Source organism: Chiloscyllium punctatum, chromosome 5, assembly GCF_047496795.1.
Source record: "Chiloscyllium punctatum isolate Juve2018m chromosome 5, sChiPun1.3, whole genome shotgun sequence".
Classification (NCBI taxonomy): Eukaryota; Metazoa; Chordata; class Chondrichthyes; order Orectolobiformes; family Hemiscylliidae; genus Chiloscyllium; species Chiloscyllium punctatum.
The window spans coordinates 44229057-44241952 of record NC_092743.1 but is presented as its reverse complement, the minus strand read 5'-3'; the positions used below and the strand labels follow the sequence as shown (position 1 = coordinate 44241952).

The following is a 12896-nucleotide window of genomic DNA, read 5'->3' as shown; positions in this document are numbered from 1 at the left end:
TCCCACCTATCCACTCCAACCTATCACCATCACCCCCATCTGCATCTACCTATTACCTTGCCAGCTCCCTTCCCCAGCCCAACCCACTCCTTTGTCTCTCAGCCCCCATTTCCCCCACACTCCTGATGAATCGGCAATTGTTCTGCTCCTTGGATGCTGCCTGACCTGCAGTGCTTTTCCACCCTTTTTGACTGAGGACTGAATGGCCTACTATTGCTCCTCTATCCTATGGTCTTAATACAAGTTTGATTTGTGAAAGGTATTTTGCTTCTATTAGTCAAAGGCATGAAGGCAAAATTTCAGTTTATTTCTTTCAAATGTACACAGCTATGAGTAAAACTATAACAAAAGAAATCAGGAAATGAGTTTTAAATTATTCTGTACAAACAAAAGAAAAATTGCGTTTCCATAGTTTACAACACAATTTATTTATTCAAGAAGGAAATTATTATTGTGGCTGCAGCCAATGGCCAATTACCAAATAATGGGCTTTAAATTTGCATTTCGAGATAGTAACACAAACAGAAGTTAAAAATTAAAGCAACAAATCACTTCTTATTCCATTCTTCTTTTTCCTTTCGTTCAGCAATAACTTCTTTGAGATATGGTTCTAGATAGCGTACATCCTGTAACAAACAAAGATCTGCACTCAGCTGTAGTCATAAATGTAAAATCTGTCACACCTAACAGCATAGTTATTTACACAAATAACTGATTTTTATTCTTTGAAGAAATGTTTATAGAACCTGATGTTTTAACTGAAGGAAAATCCAAAACAAGGTGCTATAAATATAATACAAAAACAGAAATTGCTGAAAAATCTCAGTAGTCTAAGGATATGCAGGCTAGGTGGATTGGCCATGCTAAATTGCTCAGTGTCCAGGCTAAGTGGATTAGCCATGGGAAATTAGAGTGGTGCTGGAAAAGCACACCAGGTCAGGCAGCATCCAAGTAGCAGGAAAATCGATATTTTGGGCAAAAACCCTTCATCAGCCCTTCCTGATGAAGGGCTTTTGGATAAAACGTCATTTTTCCTGCTCCTCGGATGCTGCCTGATCTGCTGTGCTTTTCCAGCACCACTCTAATCTGGACTCTAATCTCCAGCACCTGCAGTACCCACTTCCGCCTAGCCATGGGAAATGCAAGGCTACAGGGATAGGGAGATGGATCTCAGTGGGATGCTGATTGGAGGGTTGGTATGGACCTGATGGGCCGAATAGCCTGCTTCCATACTATAGGGATTCTACAATTCTAGGTCTGACAGCATCTACGCAGAGAAATCGGTATTAACATTTCAGATCAACTCACCCTTCTTCAGAACTCACGACAGCTAGGAAAAAGATGGTTTTTATGGGGTGGAGGGGTGGGGGCGAGGGGGGCAGACTAAATGACGGATAGAGATAGAGTCCAAAGAGAAAAATATACAGTTGGATGGACAAAGGAGCAGTTAAAGGTCAGTCTGGGGTAATGAATGGCTGCAAAAGGAGACTATTAATTGCAGAAATTGGGTAGTGTGTGGGAGCAGCCCATGTGACGACAAGGTCTGGTGGTCGGGGTGAGGGAAATCATGAAGAATAGTGCTCAGGCCTTAAAATTGTTGAACTTGATATTAAGTTCAGAAGGCTGCAGGGCTCCCGAGCAGAAAAGGAGATGTTCTTCTGATTTGCACTCAGCTTCACTGCAGCACTGCAGGAAGCCTGAGACAGAGATACTGAACATGAAATATGGTGGTGTGCAGAAGTGACAGGCAACTGCAAGCTCAGGGTCTGTTTTGTGGATAGAAGATTCTATGAAGCAGTCGCCAGTCTGCACTTGATTTCCTCAAAGTAGAGGAGACCACAGTGAATACAGTAGACTAGATTAAGTGAAATGCAGGTAAAGTGCTGCTTCAGCTGAAAGGTTAGCTTAGGCCTCTGGATACTGAGGAGGGTGGAAATAAATGGGTAGGTGCTATGATTTCTGCAATTGCAGGGGAAGTTGCTAGGAATGAAGGTTTGGAGGACCAGGGTCTCTCTGAGGGAATGGCCCTCACAGAGGGCTGACAAGGGAGCAGAGGGGAATGTATATCTGGTGGTGACACCCCAATGGAGATGGTGGTAATGATGGCTAATGATCCTCTGAATGGGAATGCTATGCGGGGACAAGACGGACCCGAATGCTGTTGTTGGAGGGTAGAGAGAGGGTGAGCGTTGAGGTGCAGGGTGATTCAGACCCAGCTGAGCGCCTTGTCAATTATGGTGCCGGGGAATCCTTAGTTGAGGAAGGTGGTGTACATTTCGGAGACCCCCTTATCCAAGTTGGCATCATCAGAACAGATGCAGAGGAACAGAGAGAATGGAATAGTTTTTACATGAAGCATGGTATGAGGATGAACAGACAAGATAACTGTGGGATTTGGTGGTGTCGTAGTGAATACTGGTAACCAATCTGACCCCATAAATGGAATGAGAGATGTAGAGGAAGGGAAGGGAGAAGACAAGAGATAGACCAGATGAAGGTGAGGGTGCATTGGAAATTGGAAGCAAAATAAATAAACTTTTCCGGATGAGAGAGGGAAGCAGCACCAATGATATCATCAATATACAGGAGTAAGAATCATGGGTGGGGGCCGGAGTAAGACTGAAACAAGGAATGTTTTTCGCACCTCACAGAGAGGCAGGCATAACTGGGGCCCATGTGGGTGCCCATACCTACCCCTTTGACCTGAAGAAAGTGAGAGGAGTAAAAAAGAGAAGTTGTTGAGGCTGATGAGGTGTTTGGCCAGTCAGAGGAGGGTAGCAGTTAGTGAGGATCGTTCAGTCCATTTTTATAGGAAGCAGACACCATGGGGATGGACATGTGAAGAAACTGTAGGTTTGTAATAAAGAGGTGGTGGTTGGACACTGCGAACTGGAAATTCTGAAACTGATATAAAGCATCAGAGGAATCATGGAAGCAAGTGGGAAGGGACTCGACAAGAGGAGGAAGAAAAACCATGACTGAGCTTATGCTCACCCTGAACAACTTCTCTTTTAACTCCTCTCACTTCCTCCAAGTCAAAGGGGGTGACCATGGAAACCTGCACGCACCCCAGTTAAGCCTTTCTTTTGTGGAGTACGTGGAACTTTCCATGTTCCAGTCCAATTCTGGCTCCCACCCACAACTCTTTCTCCAGTACATCAATGCTACCTCCTTCTCACATCTGGAATTGGATAAGTTATTGATTTTGCTTCCGATTTCCACTCCATTCTAACGTTCACATGGTCAACCTCTGACTTCTCTCTTCCCTTCCTCGACATTTGTTTCCATTTTGGGGATAGGCTGGCCACCAATGTCCATTATAAACCAATTGACTCCCACAGTTGCCTTGATTATACACCCTCATACCCTGCTTCCTATAAACACTATCCCATTCTCCCAGTTTCTCTATGGCATACCTGCTCTGATGATGCCAACCTCAATAAGGAGTCCTCGGAAAATGTCCACCTTCTTCCTCAACCAAGGATTCCCCAGCACCGTAACTGACAGGGCACTCAGCTGAGTCTAACCCATTTCCCACACCTGAGACCCTCTCTTCCCTTCCACAACAGTGATAGGGTCCTCCTTGTCCTCAACGACCATCTCATCAACAACCACATCCAAGAGAATCAACCACTACTTCCGCCACTGGACACATTCTCCTCCCTTCTAGTCAGCCTTCAGCAAGGACCATTCCCTCTAGACCACCTGGAGGTCCTCTGGCAATCCCAATATGTCCTCACAGTCTCAAGTCCTTTCCAATGCAATTGCAGAAAGTGGTACCATCTGCCCATTTACTTTCTCCTTCCTCAGTATCCAAGGCCTCAAACACACCTTCCAGGTAAAGCAGCACTTTATCTGCACTTCACTGAATCCAGTCTACTGTATTTGCTGCTCACAGCACGGTCTCCTCTACATTAGGGAAAAAAGTACAGACTGGGTGACTGCTTCACAGAACACTTAACATTCTGTCAACAAAAAAAAAAGACCTTGAGCTTCCAGCTACTTGCCACTTCAACATACCACCTTGTTCTCTGGCCAACATTGTCTCAGGCTTGCTGCAGCACTCCAGTGAAATTTGATGCAAGCTGGAAGAACAATACTTCAGTTTCCGAGAGTGGTCAGAATTGGAAACTTACTACAAGTAGCAATCGAGGGGAATAGCCTTTCAGGGAAAACTAGATAGGAATAGAACAATATGCTGATTGGGTTAAATGAAAAGTGGTGGAACCGCTGTTTGTGAAATGTGTCCAATGGGCTGACTGGCCCTTTTCTCTGCTATTGATCCTAAATCGGACCCAGTGAGGAGTTCCTGTTGGTTCAAATCCAGACCTTCCTCCATCAAAGGGCTGGAGAAAGAGAAAAGGTAAGATAAACGAACCAGCTGTGACTGTTTTCTAAGCCAAAGAGTTCATGCATGCTGTAGGTGCTTGGGTTAAAGACAACTGTCAAGGAAATTACAGCGTGGCTGGTGGGACTGAAGTACACAGGTGCAGCAAAAGGACAAACAGAGAACAAATGCTATTGCAGTAACCATTTCCCCTTTTACAGAAATCAGTACTAATGCCGAGATTACCTGCTCATATTTTGTCCACATCTCCTTTGGAAGGATTTGATGCTTCAGGCTCAAATCCAAAGCTCGCTTTATGCGGAACATTCGCTCATTGTAAAGGTTTTCAGGTAATCGTTTTATAGCTTCTTGCACATCATCATCTTCATACAGTGTGTCATCCCGCACGAGTCCTAGAAACAAACACAATTTTCTTATTTGTGGTAATTTGGAGAATGCATCTTACTGAATGGTAATTCTTTAAAACAAGAAAACATAGTACTGAAGGAGAATTGACTTACGAGACAAGAATGATGCATAATGGTAGTAAACCATAAATAAAAATGGGAAAAGCTATGTTTTAAGGTTGCATTTTATGGTTCACATGGAAGGTCTTTAAAAGACTATTTCAAGAAATGGATTTTTCTTAATAATTTGGGGTGGCGGGGAGTGATATTTAGGGTTGGAAATCACATAACCACAAAGGTGTTAGCAAAAGAAAGAAGAGATAACAAATGATTTCTCAAAAGGCTACTGACAGATGCTGAGGAAGAGACCAATGGTTGTGAGCATCTCTTGGATTGATAGGGTACTGCTATATTACGGAATACTAACCCAAGTAAATGCAAATACAAATCTCACTATCACAATTTAAGAATTTGAATTCACTTTAAAATTTAAAGTGTGTGCCATTTAGAGAATCCATCCAGGAAACTGCAGAGCCTTCATTAGCTTCTCCTGAATTTGTGACTTCCTTTAAGGAAGGGGAAACAAATAATCGGAAACACTATCATTGCACACTTTCGTCCAAGTCACATCATCCTCGTTTGGCATTATATCATCTTCCTTCTTCATTGATGGCCTGATATCTTTGAACTTACTAATTAATAGTTTTATGGAAACACACTCATCATGTTGACTTAAGAACTTCTCATCACCGCCACTTCTGGAGGACAATTAGGGTGAACAGTAAATATTGCCTAAATACTGAGAATTGAAAAAGATTTTGGAAAGAAATTGAAGAAAATATCTAAATTCTAAAACGCACCATATTTGTTGAATCCTGCAGCATTATAGTACCACTTTTGTAGGCTTTGTAGCAAACTGCTTGTTGCCTTGGCTAGAGGAAAGAAAAGATACAAACAGATTACATTATAAACACACAGAAGAGAAAATTCAAATTAGGTGACCACACTAGAGTTAAGCTCAGTGTACGCAGAAACACTGACCAGAAGAAAATAGTCTAGCCAAACTGTGTTACTAAATACAAGCAAAATGGTTGTCAGAGATTGGAAATAAAAATAGCAGATTCGGCATCTGTGAAGAAAAAGGTTAATTTGAATCCAATCGTATATTAGACTTTAAATGTTGACTCTGTTTCTCTTTCACAGATGCTGCCGAATCTGCTGGGTTTCTCCAGGACTTTGTCGTTTAATATTTGTTCTTGGGATTTGAGAAATAGCAACAAAATAGCATTTACTGTTAGAAGTTTGGATTTTGCTTCATACAAACACTTTAGGAGTGAATTACACACAGATTTTAATCTGGAGTGAATTTAGGTTAGCCATGGTTCAGCCCAAGATAAACAAAAACATAGGGCTTACAAGCAGGAGTCAATTTGAAACCTTGAACCTATTCTACCATTCAATAAGATCATGGTTGATCTGGACACTTTCCTGCCTGCTCTCCATGACCCTACAATAATCTTGAGTAGGCCTCACCCCAATAGTTGGGAGAATAAGCTCCAATCTAAGGACTGATGCACAAAATCCAAGCTAATACTAAGGTCCTGCACTGCTGGAAATGCTTCTCTTTGATTGTAATATGAAACCAGGCTCCTGATTGGATATCTAAAATGGGTATTAACAAAACCATAGCACTATTTTGAAGACACATAGGAGTTCTTCTGTGTTTATGGCCAATAATTATCTTTGAATATAAAGAAAGATTACCTGGTACAAAAATAAAAATTGCTGGAGAAACTCCGGTCTGGCAGAGGGATTGCTGGACCCTAAACATTAACTCTACTTTCTCTCTGCAGATGCTGTCAAGCCTGCTGAGGTTTTACCAGCAATCGCTGTTTTTGTACCAGATATCCTTTCTTTAAAAGGTTATTCAAAGATAATTATTGACAATAAACATGGAAGAACTCCCATCTCTCTTCAGAATTGTGCTATGATTTTGTTAATACCCATTTATTGCTGGAGGCAACTCAGCAAGTTTGACAGCATTTGTGGAGAGAAAGCAAAGTTAATGTTTAGGGTCCAGCAAGCCCTCTGCCAAACCTGAGTTTTTCCAGCAATTTCTGTTTACTTGTAATTTTCAGCATCCACAGTTCTTTGGGCTTTTTTTGTTTAAGAGATTAAGAATGATTCCTGATGAAGGGTTTATGCTCGATATGTTGATTCTCCTGCTCCTCGGATGCTGCTTGACCGGTTGTGCTTTTCCAGCACCACACTGACTCTGATCTTCAGCATCTGCAGTCCCCACTTTCTCCCTTTACATATTTTTCTCTGGATTAAAAAGTCACAGACTACAGCTTATAAAACAGAGAGAGGGTATAAGGCAAAGTTACCTAAGTCTAGGTAATGGCTCTGCCTTCAAATACTCTGGCTCAGTTTATGAACTGGAGGATGAGTTATAAACACACAAAATAGAGGGGGAGGAATTTCTGAATAGCTTTATGTGGCAATAATTTCATAAAAACAATAGATGGAGCTCTCTTCAACATTTTAATATATTGTTATAGTCCCAGAAGACTATTTTTGGATTGTGGTGCATTTAACTCGAGGTTCACCATGCCTCAGGAAAGGGACAAGGTTGAGAAGGTCAGACCTTCATGGTGACCTCAGCTGGTGTGGGAATTGAACTTTGCTGCTGACACTAGCTCAAGTCAGCCATCCAGTTAACTGAGCTAATCGACTCCAGACTTCTCTACAGCTAAAACCATAAGGCATATTGCCTAGCAATGCTAAGAGCGGGATATTTGTTAATAAAACAAAGACCTTTGTTTGATAGCAATCTGAAACAAAACCAGATATTGCTGGAAAAAAACTTAGGTTTGACAGCATCTGTGGAGAGAATCCAGAGTTAACGTTTTAGGTCCAGTGACCCTTCATCAGACGCTGCCAGATCTACTGAGTTTCTCCAGCAATTTCTAATTTTGTTATAGATTAAGTGGCATAGTTTTAAAAGTGAGAACTGAGACACAGGATGGGGATCAGGGTGCATGTACCCCACATCTTTGAAGATGGCAGCTCAATAGAAAAGCTTGCAAAAAGTCACTAAAGGATCTTTATCTGACTAAGCAAGAACATTAAACATAATCCAAAGATGTGCAGGTTAGGTGAATTGGCTATGCTAAATTACCCATAGTGTTCAGGGATGTATAGATTAGGTGCATTAGTTAGGGGTAAATATAGGATTAATGGGGTTGGGGAAAGGATCTGGGTGGGTTACTCTTCGGAGGGTCGGTGTGGACTTGTTGGGCTGAAGGGGCCTGTTTCCACACTGTAGGGATTCTATGATTTTACAAATGTTGCTTGGGGTAATTGGAGCACTGAGCATAATTCTTGGAATCTAAATTTGGAAGAAATGCCAAAGCATTTGAAAAGGTGCAGAAGATTCTAATGAGACATAACTGAGGATGAGGGATTGGGGCTGTCCTCACAACACAGTTGGTAAAGGCATGGGTTACACAAGGGCCACTTGGTAGCTGACCTCAGTACAGCATTAGTTCAAAAATGGACAAAAGAGCAGAAATCCACAAGTAAGGTGAAAGTGACTGCCCTCGACGTTGAGGCCATGATTGTGGCCTCTCATATATTAGAGGTGATCTTTTTCTACACCTTCTCTGTAGCTGAACACTCTACTCTGCATTCTGTTCTATTATCCTGATGTAGTTATGTAAGGTATGATTTGTCTGGTTAGCACGCAAAATACTTTCCACTATATCTATAAATAGGGACCCCTAGCAAAACCAAAGGCAATGGGAAAAAGGGGAAATTCTCTCCTCGTGGGAGTCATTGCTAGCATAAAGGAAATGGTTATGTTTGTTGGAGGGCAGTCATCTCAGCAGGAATTCATCAGAGTAGTGTTCAAGGCCCAACCACTTTCAGTTGCTATGTTAATGACATTGCCTACATCAGACCGTCAGAAGTGAGGATGTTTTGATTACATGATGTTCAGCATCATTCATAACTCCTCAGATACTGAAGCGGTCCATGTCCAAATACAGCAAGATATGGACAACATTCAGGTTTGAACTGACAAGTGCCAGACAACGATCATATTCAAAAAGAAAGAATTTAATAATTGCCCACTGGTATTTAAAGGCATGACCACTACTGAATCACCTACTATGGATTCAGCTACTATTCTGGATGTTACCACTGAATAGAAGGTGAACTGGACTAGCCACAAACATTCTATTGCTACAAAAGCGGCCAGAAGATGGGAATCGTGCAGCACAACACAGGCTCTCCAGAGCACAAGTCAGGAATGTGATGGAACATTTCTCAGTTGACTGGATTAGTGCAGCATCATAAACAAGAAACTTGATCCCATCCAAGACAAAGCAGCTTGCTTGATTGTTTTGGCTATGGTGCCAGTCACTCTCTCCAACACCAACAGTAGCAGCAGTTTGTATCATCTGCAAACTGTACTGCAGAAATTGACTAAGGCTTAAGACAGCACCTTCAAAACCCACAATCCTACTGACTAAAAGGACAAAGACAGCAGATACATGGAAACAGCACCACTTGAAAAGTTCACTTCCAAGGCACTCATTATCCTAACTTAGAAAAATATCATATTTTCTGTGTTACTAGTTCAAAATCCTGGAACTGCTCCCTGCCAGCATTATGGGTCTACATCAAACAAATAGGCTCAGTTTTTTTTAAAAAGGCAGGTTACCACCACCACCACCAACCCCCACATTGCATGAACAAATTTTTAAAAAGCAGTAAGGAGGAACTGTCAGCAACAACTTGACCCCAGGCCTCTTGGGTCAGAGGTAGGGATACTGCCACTGCAGTACAAGAGCCCCAAGGAGAACCAAACTTCTTTTTAAAAATATCAGAAGGTGCTATTACAGACAACTCAGCATACTTTCCCCACCACCAAATTATCTTGAACATTCTACTAGAATGGCAAAAATAGATTTAATAGTAATTTTCATGGAAGAGTCAAATAAATACTCAAAGGAGGAAAACCTCCAGCAGTATGAGAAAAATCCAGGAAGCGTAACCAAAAGGGGCAGCATGGAAATGTTGGGCCAAATGGCTTCCTTCTGAATGGTAGCATTAGGTGTACCCTAGAACTCTGTGGGGAGCTAGGGAAGTGATTGCTGGGCTTGCTGAGATATTTTTATCATCGATAGCCACAGGTGAAGTGCCGGAAGACTGGAGGTTGGCTAACAATAGACAATAGGTGCAGGAGTTGGCCATTCGAACCAGCACCACCATTCATTATGATCATGGCTGATAGTCCACAATCAGTATCCTGTTCCTGCCTTATCCCCATAACCCTTGAATCCACTATCTTTGGGAGCTCTATCCATCTCTTTCTTGAAAGTATCCAGAGACTTGGCCTCCAGTGCCTTCTGGGGAAGAGCATTCCATATATCCACCACTCTCTGGGTGAAGAAGTTTCTCCTCAACTCTGTTCTAAATGGCCTACCCCTTATTTTTAAACCGTGTCCTCTGAATCTGGACTCACCCATCAGCGAAAACATGCTTCCTGCCTCCAGAGTGTCCAATCCTTTAATAATCTAATATGTCTCAAACACTTTCCCTCTCGTCCTTCTAAACCCAAGCGTGTACAAGCCCAGTCGCTCCAATCTTTCAACATATGATAGTCTTGCCATTCCGGGAATTGACCTCGCGAACCTCCGCTATATTTCCCTCAACAGCCAGAATGTCCTTCCTCAAATTTGGAGACCAAAACTGCACACAATTCTCCAGGTGAAGTCTCACCAGTGCCCTGCACAGCTGCAGAAGCACTTCTTTGCTCTTATACTCAATTTCTCTTGTTATGAAGACTAGCATACCATTGGCTTTCTCTACTGCCTGCTGTACCTGCATGCTTGCTTTCATTGACTGATGTACATGAACACCCAGATCTTGTTGTACTTCCCCTTTACCTAACTTGACTCCATTTAGATAGTAATCTGCCTTCCTTTTCTTGCCACCAAAGTGGACAACCATACATTTATCTATTAAAGAAAGCTGGTAAGGAAAAGCCAGGGAACTATAGACTGGTGAGCCTGATGTCAATGGTGGGCAAGTTGTTGGAGGGAATCCTGAGGGATAGGATTTGCATGTATTTATAAAGACAAGGACTGATTAAAGATAGTCAACATAACTTTGTGCATGGGAAATTGTGCTTCACTCACTTGATTGAGTTTTTTGATGAGGTAACAAAGAGGATTGATGAAGGCAAAGCAGTGGACATGATCTATATGGACTTCCTCAAGGCATTCAACAAGGTTCCTCATCGTAGACTGGTTAGCAAGGTTATATCACATGGAATATAGGGAGAACTCTCCATTTGGATGCAGAACTGGCTCGAAGGTAGGAGGATTAATTTTCAGATTGGATGCCTGTGACCAGCCATGTGTCACAAGGATTGGTGCTGGGTCCACTTCATTTTTGTCATTTATATAAATAGATATGACCTAGTAAGTTCGCAGATGACAGTAAAATTGGTGGAGGTGGGCAGCAGTAACCTCAGCGCTCAATGGGACCTTGAACGGACCGGGGAGTGGCAAATAGAGTTTAGTTTATATAATTGAGGGTGTTGCATTCTGGAAAGGCAAATCAAAGCAGGACTTACACACTTAAATGGTAAAGTCCTGGGGAGTGCTGCTGAACAAAGAGGCCTTGGAGTGCAGGTTTATGTTTTGAAAGTGGAGTCACAGGTAGACAGGCATTCGGTATGCTGGCCTTTATTGGTCAGTGCATTGAGTATAGGAGGCCAGTTGCAGCTGTACAGGACATTGGTTAGGCCACTTTTGGAATAGTGTATTCAATTCTGGTCTCCCTGCTGTAGGATGGATGTAGGGAAACCTGAAAGGGTTCAGAAAGATTTACAAAGATGTTGCCAGGGTTGGCAAGCTTGAGCTATAGGGAGAGGCTGAATAGGTTGGGGCTGTTTTCCCTGGAGAGTCAGAAACTGAGGGGCAGAGGTTTATAAAATCACGAAGGACGTGGATAGAGTGAATAGCCAACATTTTTTTTTCCTGGGTTAGGGGTGTCCAAAGCTCGAGGCTGTAAGTCTAAGTTGGGAGGGGAAAGATTGGAAAGGGAGTTAAAGGGCAACTTTATCACACAAGGGGTGGTGCGTGTGGGGAATGAGCTGTCAGAGGAAGTGGTGGAGGCTGATACAATTACAACATTTAAAAGACATTTGGATGGGTATATGAATAGGAAGGATTTAGATGGCCAAATGCTGGCAAATGGGATTAGACTAATTTAGGATAGCCGTTCGGGTCTGCTTCTGTGCTGTACATCTCAATGACTATCTCCTGATCCCTATCGCACTTTCTGCAGGGGTCACCTTGAGCGCTGTAAAAACAAGTTGGTCCTCTCCTCCGCTAGGTCTCAAAGTCAAAGAGAGATACTACAGGCCTCAGAGCCGGAGCCTCTCCGGGGGTCGGTGGAAGCCGCTGGAGTTGGTCACTGGCGCCGGGAACGGAGCCGGTACCTCTCCTTCACCCACGACCGCCGTGACCCCGCAATCACCTTCCCTTCCCCGGAGGACCTCCACATCCCTCTCAGAAACAAGCTGAGGTTTGCTCACCGGCTCCGCGTGGGAAACGCTAGGGATTTTACCCACAGCCGGACTGTCTCCCTCGTTTCCACGCCCCCCTCTCGCACCCGCACCGCTCTCCCTCACCTGGGGCTCTGGCCGCCATCTTCCTCGTCAGGAACTCAGCGCGACTGCGCCGCCGCCGCCGCCTAACGTCCCCGGCGATGAGACGTAATCGCGTTGCGTGCGCGTCACCGCAGACGAACCTGGAGAACGCACGCCCGGAACGGAACCGCGAACCCGACACGCAAGCGCGTGCCCGATAAAAGTCACATTGACTACGTGCGGGCCCCCGAGGTAGAACGCCAGCACCGTGAGACGAGCCGCAGTTGTCAAGGTGGTATGGGTTCCAGTGCTGGTGCTCTATAGTGAGTATGGGGGCTGGGCGTGAGATCGCCATGTTGGGCAATCAGACAATGGGCAATAATTCATTGATTTCTCCACATGGCCATGGCCAAAAGACTAGTTCTCACTATAGTAATACTGATGATATCGTGGGGGAAAAGGGCCACATAGGCAGCTGTGGTTCTCAAGTCACAAA

The 12896-nt window shown here is 43.5% G+C and overlaps 1 protein-coding gene across 1 annotated transcript; it reads right to left on the bottom strand.

The window, feature by feature from the left end:
- Window positions 1-286: 286 nt before the first annotated feature.
- Window positions 287-12540, bottom strand: uqcrb (ubiquinol-cytochrome c reductase binding protein). Its single transcript, XM_072570180.1, has 4 exons — window positions 12443-12540; window positions 5595-5666; window positions 4574-4740; window positions 287-626 (listed from the first exon to the last, which is right to left on the bottom strand). Exons 1-4 carry the CDS (start codon window positions 12459-12461, stop codon window positions 549-551), a joined length of 336 nt encoding a protein of 111 aa, XP_072426281.1. The 5' UTR covers window positions 12462-12540; the 3' UTR covers window positions 287-548.
- Window positions 12541-12896: the final 356 nt, after the last annotated feature.